The following is a 14,666-nucleotide window of genomic DNA, read 5'->3' on the forward strand; positions in this document are numbered from 1 at the left end:
AAAAAACCTCTAGGAACTGGATTCCTTTAGAATAAAACTAAACCAGAAGAAACACTCCATGAGTCAAAGTACTTTACTCAAGCTACTGATTGTCATTAATTTCAGAGGATCACAATAGTCCTCATTTGAAATACATCTGCCAGATATGCCAGATATTTATATCTGACAGATACAAATTGGATGCCATACCTTCAGCACCATTTCACCATTCTGATTATTCATATCAAGTTATTTCTATACCAGTATAGATGCAACTAGGAGCAACTACTATAACAAAGAAAATTCCCAAAGTGATATGATTACAGAAGTGTTGAGATTTGCCTTGCTTTCACTCTTGATTGAGTACATGGCTTTTTGGCTGGTGGAGTCAGGGCAGGAAGAACTGGGAACCGTGAATTCAGAAAGGACCAGAAACTGCAGTAAGTGCTGAAATTTTTGGCTCTTGCATCATCTTTTCTAAATCATCTCATGTTGACCACAAAATCACAGAAGGATTGTGCGACAAGGAGAGCACAGTCACTAGCATAATTTGTAGAGATCCCCTGAGGAAAGGGTTAAAAAGAAATTTAACAGGTTAGGGTTCAGTAGCAAGACTCACAAATTAGTCAGTTATAAATAGGTCCAATCCCCCTTTATTTTCTGTAACTATGGCTCCTCTGTGATTTTCTTACATAGGATTCCATGAAATGCCTAGGAGAAATAAATTTTATTTTGCTGTGAGAACGTATTCATTATGTTAGAAGCCTGAACCCACTTCAAAATCCCTCCTTCCTAAAAAAAACCAGTCTTTTTGGCTGGATCTCCCAGAAAAGAATTTTGAACTCCTGAAATCAAATTGTAGAAACTCTCTCATGTTTTCTTGAACCTTCCTGGGGATAGGAACAGTAACAGTCCTCTTTGCAGTCTTCGTTTCCCTGAATGTATGCTGTTCTGTATCTTGAAAATTCACTGGCAGATCCTTCAGGTAATGTTCATGAAACATTCAGTACTGACATATTTTCAACAGACTTTTCCTCAAGATAGTACTGCAATACTGACTTCTTCAGAAAGGAAGCAATAATCTGCATTTTCACTAAGTGGGCAAGATACTGTTTTCAATTCAAGCCATAAAATTCAATTGAATATCAGAGTTTTAAATGGAATTCCTCAAAAAAATCTTTCCAGTTTAAAAGTTATAAGTGATACAAATCCTGCAGACTGTCTTTTCATACTCCGTAGTGCCACATTTCTTCAAGGGATTATATGAAAATTAACCTCTAAGCTTGCTAAGTCAAAACCCAGTTAACCAGCATATTGGGGAACATGGATTTCTTTTTCTCACTTCAGCTGCTTTTTGGACTGTGGGCTGAGCATTTCTGGCATACACAGACACTTCTGTCTAGGTCTTGCCCTTGATCCTGTTAAAGAAATGAATTCCTGTAAGAGTAGCAGGGCTTACATAGGATGTTCTTGCTTCTTAACCTAAATACTAAGAAAAAGTTCTAGAAATGCCCCATTGGTCCTGTAATCAGTTGTCTGTGTGGTAGAAGTCTGAAACTCAGCTCAAGAAACATAGTGTCTGTTCTTAATAGATGCCTGGAAGAACATATGATCCCAAATCTGAATTAGGAGGGTAGTTTGGTATATCCAGTGTTGTAAACAAACTGACCCACAGTCCTTCACAAGGTTTTGTTTCAATGCAATCTCAAGCAACCACTTTCCAGATAAGTAGCTTGACAGTTTATTGTTGCAATTGCCTTTACCCCTCTGAAGTGAATAGCTCTCTAAATATGGAGCTTAACTATCAGAAAAGTAATCTTACACTATGTATTCAAAATAGTCAAGGTTTGATTTTCTTCGAGATATCTCAAACTTAAAATACAGAATACAGAATACATAACAGGCTCCTGATTTATTTGCTGAGATGCTTTGCTGCCAAGCTTTTTCCTCTATAATCGTGTAGTGAAAGTATTTATGAAGGCTGAGCTTGTCCCTCCTTTATGTAAAGTGTCAGACTGATGAAAGCTATCAAATTATTTTTCAACATAAAAATTTAAAACAAAGATATAAGATCAATTGTAAAAAATCATCACTTAAGGCCACTTAAATAGCAAGAGACTATACCATTTGTTTCAAACTCTACAAGCTTCCTACTTGCGATTCCTTTAAAAAACTTGATAGTAACAAAAAGTATGTCATACTAACCAAAGTATGACATATTCACATCCTTAATGTTATATTCCTATCATAACTTACTCAGCAACAAACAGGACTGTCATGGCAGCTGAAGCAACAACAATGCAGTTCAAACTCTGCAGTATAAATAATGCCATTAGCATTTCTATGCATAAGCAAATAAGCTACTCTTCATTTTCTTCCTGTATTTCACAAGGCGTTTCTGGACAGATCTATCTATCTGTCCTCTACAATTTTTTTAAATAAGCACACACTAAAATTCTATCATACTGCATGAGTTCTTGTCCCTCATAAATATAGAAAAGCTCTGTATTGACCATTGTTGAGCTGGCTACTGATGCATCTAGTTTAAAAACCACAAGTAAATTACATATTCTAAAAGGTGTATTTATCATAAACAAGTTCTGCATAGCTGGCATTGAAATAGATTTATGCAGGAAATTGTTCAGAGGTCAGGTCCCAGAAGCAGTGTCATGTAGTGCTTGTCCACTACAGAAATGTCAGACAAAATGTGATTCCTTCAAAAGTATTACTGTGATTCTTTAAAAATTTCTATTAAAAAAAATAAAACTTTTTTTCTGGATACAGGATCAGCAAAAGCACCCGAGCCTTCAAAAACTGAAAACTCAACTGAACCAGCTAAGACAACTAAACAGGAAGAGCATCAACTGAAAGATGGGAAAGAAGATGATAAGTGAGTAAATTCAATTAAAAAATTTGAAGCTTTTTCCCTTACATCATGACCTAATATTTCTGTGTTCCATATGTCAATTCTTTAATCCTCCTGTAAGGATCTGAAGAGCTTTATTCCAATTCTAAGGCAACATATATATAAGGCATTCATTTATTACGTTCATTTGATAGTTTGTTGTGTATATCATCCTAAATTGCAGGAATGAGAAAAAGGATTTGCTCAACTATGATTATATGCTAATTTTAACATGCTGCCGCTCAGTTATTATTACTCTACCTTAGCAAAGAGCAAGGTCCCAGAATGCTGCCCTGAATAGCTGGAATGTTTGTCACATCATTCTGACTTGAAACTTTTTACCCTGCATATTTTTTTCTTAGTTCTACCATTAAATCAGCATTAATGTCCACAACCAGAGTATTAGTACTACATCTTTCTGAGAAGAGACAAATAAACTAAACAGTAATATTACTTCAGGGGAAAATCTAGGCTCATTCAACCTTTGGAAAAAGCTGAGGTGACTGTTTTGCTAAAATAGTGATAAATATGAAGTCTAGAAAACAATAATCTTGCAATAGTCTACATTCATTACTGAATCACAGATCCGTAGAATCATAGACTTGTTTGGGTTGGAAGGGATCTTTAAAGGTCACCTCCTCCAACCCTTCTGCAATAAGTAGGGACAACTACAACTAGATCAGGTTGCTCAGAGCCCCATTCCACCTGACTCTGAGTGTTTTTAGGGATGGGGCATCCACCCCCTCTCTGGCAACCTGTACCAGTGTTCCACCACTCTGATGGTAAAAAATTTCTTCCTTATATCTAACCTAAATCTGCCCTCTCCAACTTTAAAACACCTTGTCATACCACAAGACCTGCTAAAATGTTTGTCCCCATCTTTCTTGTAAGCCTCTTTTAAGTACTAAAAGGTCACCAAAAAGATCTCCCAGAAGCCTTCTTTTGTCCAGGCTTAAAAACTCCAACTGTCTCAGCCTTTCCTCATAAGAGAGACGCTCCAGCCTTCTGGATATATTTGTGGCTCTCCCCTGGACCTGCTAAAACAGGTCTTTGTCTTTCCTACACTGATGACTTCAGAGCCGAACACGGTGCTCCAGGTAGAGCAGATTTGAGAGGAAGAATCAGCTCCAGCAACCTGCTGGCAACATTTCTTTAGATGCAGTCCAGGATACAATATCCAGTTTTTCATCCACCAGCACCCCGAGTTCTTCTCCCTAGGGCCAGTCTCCATCCATTTATCCCCCAGCCTGTATGGATACTGGAGGTTACCCCAACCCAGGGCAAAACCTTGTACTTGGCCTTGTTGAACCTGATGAGATTCCTGTGGGCCCACTTCTTAAGCTTGTCCAGGTCCCTTTGGATGGCAGCCCATCCTTCAGGTGTGTCAACTGCACCACTTAACTTGGTGTCATCTGCAAACTTGCTGAGGCTGCACTTGATGCCACTGTCTCTGTCACTGCTGAAGATAAAGATCTTTAAAGATCTTCAGAAGCAATGAGGTCCAAACACGTGCTAAGAGCATTTAGAGGTTAGAAACAATTCCCAGTTAGATCAGGTTGCCTAGAACTTTGTTCAGTGTAATTGTGAATGTATATTTCCAAGAATGGAGTTTCCACCATTTCTCTGGGCAATTTAGTCCACCATTTGACCACTCTTATTATGAAAATTAGGTAGAATTAAATTTTCCTTTACTTTAACTTGCTTCTGTCATCTCTCTTCCTTTTGCTGTGCACCCCTGGTGCTTTTTCTAAATCAGAGCAAGTAGATAGTCTTCGCTGCAGCAAGAACACACTGTGGATTCATATTAAATTTCTTGTCTATCAGGACTGCCAGATCCTTTTATGCAAAGCTGTTTTCTAGTCAGTTAGCTCCAAGCCTTTCCTCTCACATGGGGTTATTGCATTCCATGTATGGAAACTTGTATTTCCTTTGCTAAGCTTCATGAAGTTCCTGCCTTTTGAGATCACTTTGAATGGAGAAAAACAGATACACTCAGCCTAGAAAAAGGTGGAAAGTTCTCCTGCTTGTCTTTGCTTTCTCTTATTTTGATTATCCTGACGACACAAAACTAAAGTCTTTCCCTGACATGGAGGTAATTTATAAAGATTATTACCTATTTCCTCTCCTTTGCCAAGACAGATTTTGTACTGCAGTGACAAAGAATAATCAAGCAAAATGCTACTGCACATGCCTCTATAGAATAATACAAGCAATTAAAAATAAATTGACTAGAAAGAATGGAAATGTTACAAATAACTTTGTAATTTGAATGGGAATTAGTAGGTCAAAAATTAAAACCTAGATAAAGAATCTTTTTTTTTATCATTGTACATTATGTTATTAGACACAGTTCCACTGGTAAATCCTGTAACTATGGTTAACATAATTATTATATGCTTATGAAACAAGGAGATATGTTGCTTATTAGTAGAAACAGAATCTGTCTGTTAAAAGGGAATTAAAAATGTTTATGTTAAACATTTTCTTGTCATAACTGTTCTGACTCAGTGTCATATGTGCATCCAGATAAATCTAGTCAGTCTAATCTGAGCAACAGCTTCTAAAAATACAGTAAATATTTGGTAAATTCTACTGGCAAAACAATTACCCACTAAATTCTGCAGTAGAGCTTGGAAGGCATGGTGCTGGTGTCGTCCCATTGGCATGAAACTAAACTAAACAGATCTATTGTATGAGCTTGAAGGCGAATAATTTTTAAAATATGCCTTTGAGAGAATTTAATTAATTGCTTCTGAAGATTCATGGAAGTCTATTCAGACATTGTTCATGATCAGAGTTACTGCTTTCTTGAGTCTATGTGGTCAGATCTGCTCACTAGAATATTTTTAAGGAAATCAACTGCCTTTATCACGTGAGAAAACCTATGAGAATTTGAGTCAAATAGATACATGTAGTCAGCAAAAGTAGCTATAAATGAAACATGTTCAAATCACTGTCCAACACTGAGGCCAACTAGAACAGTAAAAAATTCCTCCCAAAGAATTTGCTCATTGCTAATTTCTAGGTATTTCCATATCTGGGAGTTATTTGGAAAAGTGCTAATTTAATTAATTAAAGCCATACCAAGAACTGTTAGGATAGTGAGGATAGTCAACTAAGAGTCCCATTGGCCAGGAATTGTCCCTGTCACTGTTTAATCTACATTTGGATACTGCTCAAATAGAGATCAGTAATGAGTGGGTCCCTTGGGGTTGATATTGGGCAACACCAAACTGTGTGGTGTGATCTACACATTGGAGGGAATGGATGGGATTGGATGCTATCCAGAGGGACCTTGACAGGCTTGAGAGGTGGGCTCGCACAAACTATTTGCTGAGTAATAATAACCTCTGGAACGGCGGGCTAAGACTATTCTCTCTCTTCACAACAAGAAATGCGGAAGCAGAAGAACATTTAGGACCTCATTTGCACTGTAATAGAAGACAGTGGAGTCTTACTAACAAGGAACTAGCACAAAGCATCATTGCGGGCTTTATAACATATGCAGATTCCTTTCTGTCGTGGAGGGTTTGTAAAAACACGTATGTGCACACACAATCCTTCACCTTTTTTGAGCTGCCATGCAAGCATTTCCTGTGAGGGACTGCATAGCACATAAGCAAACCTGGCACATCACCAGGGACTCACAAGGACAAGCCCCTGGCCTATGCCAGCAGAGGAATATAGCCATTTGTACACAAAAGAAAGTGACAAAATGCTTTGTGAGAATACTATTTGGAGTCCAAAATCTAACAAAAAAAATATAATCGGAAAACCATGACTGAGATGATCACAAAGTGACACAGGAGAGGCTAATGTGAAACCTTTGCATGACTCTCTCCACACTGAAGGCTAGGAGCAAATACAGAGCCTGCGGCATGATAAATCCATTGAAGAAGAGGACTGCACAAAGTCTTTTGGCAGGTAAAAGCAGAGAGGAAATGGATGCCTAAGGAAAAAATAATAGTGGATGTCAGGCATCAGGGAACGAGACAAAGATGTCACAGCAAGTCCAGGAAAAAGTAGGAAGAATGGTGAACAAAGCATCTGAGAGGACAGATGAGAGAAAATGGAGGGACACACAGAGCTTCTATGACCTTTTCTCTCCTCTGTGTCTTCTAAAAGCCTTTAAGCCCAGCTAAATTTGTAAGAGTGTTTCATCTTCCCAGATTATCAAAGAGATTACAATGTACTATTTATACTAAGTCAGTACTCTGAAACCCCAGTCAAAGATCATGAACCCCACTCTGCAAAATGCTGCATAAAATAATAATCCATATTTGCAGGCCAAATATCCAAGAACACATTAATAAAAAAAAAATACAGTAAGTAAGTGGTACTTCCTATGCCCTTAGGTTTCACCTCAAGTTCTTATACATTCTCAGTTATGATTAGAGAGGAACAAAATATTATATCCGATATGCCACCTTCAGAACCTAGCTATTATGAAAAAAATAAGTTAATATAAAATGCACTAGAGAAATTTTAATAAAATGTTAACAATTATACAAAAAAAATTCAACATTCCCACCCAGAAAGATTACTCTTCTGATTTTGCTTTTTCAAATGCAGAAACACATTTTCAAATAAAAGGGAGCTTCAGTGCTGCAAACTGCCATATGAACACGGGTGGTTCAGGAAGACTGAATTTCATGCTTGTAGTTCGCCCTTTTCATAGCCACGTCCTATTACCTAATAGACTATACCAGTCCTTCTTAGGCCCATAAAGCAGATTTTTTTCCTCTTTAATTGCTAATAGCAAAAGAGGAAAACAAAACAAAGATTAAGAGGCAATTTTCTATGTGGTGCACAACCAGGCTAATAAAGAGAACTCCTGCTGGTAGCATGTTCTTAGTGAGTAATGCACTTCATTTACCTCAATTACCTTGACCAAGAAAATTACCGTGCTTATTAGTGCTTGCTATACACTAGTTACAACACATCAATTCACCAAGTAGATGCATCTTAGTGAAACTATGTCCTATCACAAGAACAAAATCTCCACACACTGGTGAAACAGATCCAGTAACAACCCTCCAGAGTGTCCAGAAATCTTTGATTCCTGTAGGGACACAGAAGATGATACTCGTGGCACTAAACTCCAACTCAATTGAGATGAAGTAAAACAAGGTCAATGCTGGGCCTTCCAAAAATCTCTGTTAAAATGCAGTTACAAACACATTTTAAACAGAGACTAATATATTTCCTCAGTTGTTTACAGCTAATCACTGCATTGCTTGAAATTGTAAACAGAGAGAATGCATCCAGTACATTTTGTAAGCTTGACTGAAAAGACATTATTATGTTAGAAAATAAAAACACTTTTCTTGGCACCTATATTCCTTCTACTGAGGTATTTTTTTTTCAGAGCCTGTCACTTTTAATTCTTGGATTTAAATTTCTGCAATGACTACACTGAGAATCTGCAAATTAAATAGAAAGGTGATGGTGTATGGCTTGTACCAAAATGGATTAAACTTGCCGTAATTACTGCTGAGATGTATTTTCCTAGAGCCTTTGAATTCCATCTGTTCTGCAGGATGCAGTTACCCATGTTATTTAATGCCATTCAGTCTGCATGACAATCAAGTAGGTAGCCTGAAATTAAAAAGGTAGAGAATTTGGAAGTTTTTCATTGAAGATTAAATGAAGTGAGTAAAGGGATAGGAATGCCATTATACAGACTGAAATGCTGGTTTTTTTATTCTTTCATGACATTATTTTAAATTATATGGTCATAATATTCATATATATTCATTTCTGGTGGTATAAATGGAAGAAATTATTTTTCTTTTTAGTATATGTAAGAATTTGTAATATTTTGCCACTGATTTATTTCTTTAATTAAAAGCATTTTGTGTAAATCCTCTATTGACTTAATATTTTTCAAAGCAAGAAGTAACCTTTTTTGTAAAGGAAGAAATTATAATTTATTCCAAATATTATCTCTGCTATTATGTATTGAGTCATTTTCAGGGAAAAAAAAACACAAAGCAATGAGCATTGTGACAGGTACATTACTGTATGCAATATAAATTGCAGTTATTTAAATCACATTTGTACCAAACATTTGCAAATATATCAGGATTTCTCTTGATAAATCTAAGAGGCATATAAATCTAAGACATAATGTTTATTATTATTTAGTAAAAGAAAACTGGTTACTACTTCATGACAAGTGTAAGTATTCGTTCCTATATTTAATTTTGTCCAACATGTTTTATTAAAATACTGTGTCTGCAGTGATTTACTCATTTTCCAAATATGAGCGATTTAGGTTTAAAACATCCTATGTTGTACAGCCCAAGAGAGGACCAGAGGAAACAGTGACAGGTGGAGACATGAGGGTGAGATGAGAAGTCAAACAAATCTGGCAGCCCAATCTCATTCAGTGCCCTGGGTAAATGATACTCAGGAGAGGTGTGATGATCTGTGTCTGCAGGGAATATGCCTACTTTTTTGCTGAATTTGGAAAAGAATGTATCAGACACCTGCAGAAGGGGAAAAGATGGCCTTAAATAGTGGTAACTGGAAATCATTTCAGAGGATTGGGTTCTTTCTCTCTCTCTCTCACCATATTACTTTGTGATCCTGGAAAAGGCACATCAAGTGATTTTCTACACAGGTTGCTGCATAACAGTTTACCACCAACAAAGGTAGAATTTCAACAAAGACAATTGCACCAAAGTAATTTTATATAATTAGCATAGGCAACAATAGTACATGGCATGAAGTTCAGCATATTGTAAAAGTCTACCAGGGCTCCCAGTAGAGGAGCAACTTTAGTTGCCGTGCATGCTGAATCTACACCACTATTTCTTTCTCTTTTAACTTTACTAGTTGAAATATAGATTCCTGAAGCTTATACCAGCTAAAACATTCTTATCCAGGTACACACATCTCTGCACACTGAAAATTATAAAATTAACTATTACTCTTAGTCAGCATACAATTATTACCTTTGTCCCAAATCTTTTTCCTCTGAAAAAAAAAGAACACACAAACAAACAAACAAAAGCCACAAAAACAAACCCAGAAACAAACAAAAAAACCCAGTGAGAAAACAAAAATGTGCAAACAATCAAAAAGTGATATAAAAGAGAAGAGACAATACGTTTTATTCCATATTCACAGTGCATAGGACAAATTGTACTGAAAGAGATTTACATTGAGAAAAAAAATTGTAAAATGAAGGTAGTAAAGTACTAGAATAAATTCTTTAGGAAGATTATGGAGTACCCATCACTAGACATGTTTAAGAACAGGTTGGACAAGATTTTATCAGGTATACCTCATTCTGCTTTGAGCTTTTGGGACCAGGCTTACAGGATGTCTCAAACTTCTCTACAGTCATATGATTTTATGATTATTTTAGGGTCTGTATGGAAACAGATGAAAAATGAAAGCATCTAATGAAAATTAAGTTTTTTGAATTTGAGACTTTTTTTTGCAATGTTTTAAAAAATTCACTATGGGAAATTTTATGGTCTTTTAATTTTAGCTTTTAGTTTCCTGCGTATTAATAAAAAGTGAAGAATAGAAAATTGGAAGAAGGATTTGTGTTGTGCTGCTCATGAGCCCTGTGCAGCACTGGATCATGCTCTAAGACATTTTTTTATGTAGGCATAAATTATTACATGCTTATGTAAATAAGTTATGAGTTTGCATTTGAATGTGTTTGAATGTAACAAACACTATGTGTATATGATAAGCAATATCTTTAAAAATTCCTGATAAGTGGAAGATATCCCAGATTGATTTATTTACTTACAGATAAGAAAGACCCAATGACTTCCTTAGAATATTATACCTTTGTTCTAAAGCAATTAGTATTAGAAATTATGATTTTTTTACATCATAGTAAAAATCTAGTGCAATTAAACAACTTTATATCACCAGTTGCCTTAAAGAAAGGTGATTTTTTCATAGCTAATTGATACCTTCAACATTCATACCACCTTCTTTGCATAGTTCCTACTGCAGAATTGTTAATTAAAATAAAATCTTGTTCACATTTTAATCTGGTACCTCAGTGAGTGTTCAGTATTGAGACAGACTTCTCCTGAGAGAGAAGGGTAAAGAAGATTAGAGGATTCACAGACTCTTGTGACATAATAACCAGGATGACTGTCAAAGAAGCTGTTCTGACAAATCTTTGAACTAAACAGGAGGAATCTCATGCAGCCTAGATTATTAGATTTCAGACTTTACTCCATCAAGAAGTTTATTCTGAGTCCAATACCAGTAAATAACTCTGACAGACAGTACCTTCCTTAAACAATGTTGTTTCCATAACTGTTTGGCTTTATGAATACAACATGAGACCTGGGAAATGGACAGTGTTTCCATTTTATTTTAAGAACACGTACTTAGGGCCCAAACAAGCATGATTTTTGTACAGACTCTGAACTAAGGGAAAATCATGCATTTCAGTGGAAAGTTTTATTTATATGTTGTCCACATGACAGCGTGCCTGTAACAAATGTGGATAGATCCTTCCTTAATCTTCATTCGTGAAGTCTAGCCATGATGATGTCCACATGAAGCTTATAAATGCTTATGACTCATTCTTGCTTATATATATATATATATATACAAAAAACAAACCCACCCAAATATTATGATATCACTATGTTTACATTCATGAAATATGTAAGAAAATACATAGTAGGACAAAAGTAATCAGTTTAAAATCAAATTTCACTGTGAAGAATAACTCAATCCTAAAATAAAATTAAAATAAAAATGTAATTAATTCTTTTTTTTTTTTTTGCAAAGAAAATTTAATATAATGCTAGTATTTCAAAATATGCAGCAAATAGAGAAAGACATAATCTTCTGGATCACTAAAGATGGGTATATCTCAAACATTTTCCCTTGTCAGGGGAGGTTCTTCTTACAATATTCTTCTTACTGTTCTGCAGCTCAAATACTTTTCTCTATATAGTTCTCCACCAAAATTTGAATTTATAGACAATGATTCTTCTGCCTCTCGCTCTGCTTTACTGTCATTTTTAAAGCCACATTCCCAGCAGCCTTGGCCATTCTAAGAGATTATATAGAGTCTCCTACATGAATTCACCTTTTGAATATAGCTGGTCAGAATAACTCTCACATTGGCTTATATCCCAATATTAATGCTTCAGTCCCTGGCAGTATGTCATATGCATTCTAAAGCTACATTTGCACCTATGTTTTTCATAGCCAGATTACATAGGCATCTTGCTGTTGACTAAACACTCTGATATTTATCCTTTTGTCATCTACATCTGATGATCCCAGCACCTACAGAAGAAATTCTTACAATTTGATTCTAAGTACATGTCTGCAGTATGGAGCATTAGATGCATTCGCATTTCTATTACTTAGACTAAATAATTCAAATTTTCCGGTACAGGAATCATTCCTACTTTTTCATCCTCTAAATCCAATGTCCTATGAAACATCATTAGTACACAACTACATTTTGTACCAACATCATGAAAGAAAATATTAAAGCTCACTTCTAAATTCCATCAGCTTCCTGTGCAGGTAAAGCAGAAAAATGGGCTCCTTTTGCAGGCAATTCACAGCAGAAACTTGTCTCAGTCATTCTGAACCTCTCCTCAGGGAAGCCTTCCATCAACTACGAAGGGAGCATAATCAAAATAGTTAGCTTTTTGGAATACCTCTGTTCCTGTGCCAAAAAGATGACTGACATGTTATTCTTCTACTACTAGGTTTCCTAGCAATTTAGGATGAGTGAACTTAGGCTTGGAACTTGGGGCACATAGAAGGCTCTGGTTTCTACAGCATTACTATGGGATTGTCAGCACAAATTGAGGATATGTTTTTGAACCAAGACATTTCTCAATGCCTGGAACTACATTTGTCCACCTCACTGAAATCTTTCTCAGCCATACCATCATGTTTTGTGGACATCTGTATAGCTATGCATTTCATATCCTTTTGAAAACCGATTTTCTGAACCAGAGATTACCCACAATTTATTCATAAAAACAAATATTTTTTTTCAAGACACAGGTCATAAATACAACCATAAATCACAGTGAAATGGCTCAATAAAAGCATTAAAAACTCCATTGCAAGACCAAGAACTCTATTTCCATGTAGTTAGGACAAAGTTTCTTAAGTGCTGCAAAAAAAAAAAAAGGGGGGTTATAATGGAAATCAGCAAAAAGCGGTATGGACTTTTTTCAGGTAGCAGCATACATTTATGAAATACAATTTTTTGGGGGTTTCCTACTACACAAAAGGTTGAATCAAACTCAGATATTTAGTGTTCATGGCCTAAAAGCAAGAAGGGATTAAACTCTAGATTGCAACTTAGAAGAGGGTAAACCTCATTTATTCTGAAATAAGTATTGCATTTCTTTATCACTGTTTATTTGAACTCTCAACGCAGAAAACTTTCAAGTCACAGTCCTTAACAGCTGTTGCATACATTAGCACACTCAACACAGTATTTCCACAGCCCGTTTCAAGTCCATATTCTTTCACTAGGTGTCTAAATCTTTTCTTCTGGCATGGAGAGAATTAAGTCGCTGTTATTTTATTCACTAAACAATCAAGGTTAAGCCTACAAGTTAAAAAAATAAAACCTACAAGTGAAAAATATCAGAAAACTACATTATTATTATAGTTCTCAAGTTACATATATTGCTATTGTTAAACAAAATATGCTTGAGGTAATAACAAGAATGTGTGCATAGTACATGAGTTATGGTCCTGACTTTCACTTCCTAGGCCACATGTAACTATTACTTCCTCAGGGAATAAACATTTCCACTCTTTAAAGGTGGTGCAGTAAGTAATATAGGCCCAAGCCTATTGTAACATATTGCACAAAGGTCAGGGATAAATTTGCTTAAAGAATAACAACTTGGAGACAAATCCTAGCACCACCTGATGCGAGACAAGTAGTCAAGTTTATTAGAAGTGATTTAGTGAAGTTTGAATGGGCTTCATTAGCCAAGGCAATTTGAAGTGCACCTCCATATAAAGTGAATGTACATAAACATCTTCAAATTAGCTGTGTTCAACATGCAGCCTCTTCCATCTATACTAACAAGAGAAAATTTAAAGTAAGCATTTTGTTGCTAGAGAAAAATAGAGGAGGAGGCAATGCAAACCAAATGAGAAGTAGGGCCAGGAAAATCAATTTCTCATCAACTGTGGGGTGAATAGTTTTAAACTAAGTCACATAGATTCTAATTGTTACCAATAGAAAAATTATTCCTCTGCACTACACTGCAAAGACATAGCACCAAATTCATGATAGAGGAGACTTTAAATTTTGTTGGAAATTCTGTGAAATAAGAAGAAAATACCATGCAATTTATAGGTCCCTAGAATGCAGGTAGAAGGGGCCTTTGGCATGACATTTGTGATGTGTATTTAACTTCAAGATAGCTAATGCCCTGAGCAAGTATAGCAACAGCGAAGACAATGTATTATTTTAAATTCTTTCCATAGAAGCCGAAAAACTAATTGTGACATGTTAGCTCAAAACAAGAAAGGATTTCATTACATTGCAGATGGCCTGAGCAAAGGGAATATGTGACACAAAAGGAACTGTGATGAGATTACAAAATGTATCAGAACTGTTTTGATTAATCTCATCTGGGGAGCTTTAAGAAATAGATGCTACACTAGACTTAAATTAGAGGAATGACAAGCATATAATTCTGAATTTCTGCTTCTTCTGCTGCTTTTACAGCATATCTCCACTTTATCCAATGGTTTTATCGCTGAAGGATTTTCACATGCTTAAATTATACTT

At 35.8% G+C, this 14,666-nt stretch overlaps 1 protein-coding gene across 1 annotated transcript in view; it reads left to right on the forward strand.

Annotated features, from left to right (window-relative positions):
• Window positions 1-346: 346 nt before the first annotated feature.
• Window positions 347-14,666, forward strand: part of CNGB3 (cyclic nucleotide gated channel subunit beta 3) — a 46,749-nt gene continuing 32,429 nt past the window's right edge. The window contains exons 1-2 of the mRNA XM_039380981.1: window positions 347-419; window positions 2,764-2,869. Of these exons, the coding sequence (XP_039236915.1) occupies window positions 347-419; window positions 2,764-2,869 (179 nt within the window). The remainder of the gene's footprint in view (window positions 420-2,763; window positions 2,870-14,666) is intronic.

The sequence above is a fragment of the Pipra filicauda genome, unplaced genomic scaffold (genome assembly GCF_003945595.2).
Source record: "Pipra filicauda isolate LSUMZ 115617 unplaced genomic scaffold, ASM394559v2 scaffold20_size4479445_pilon, whole genome shotgun sequence".
NCBI classification, from domain to species: Eukaryota; Metazoa; Chordata; class Aves; order Passeriformes; family Pipridae; genus Pipra; species Pipra filicauda.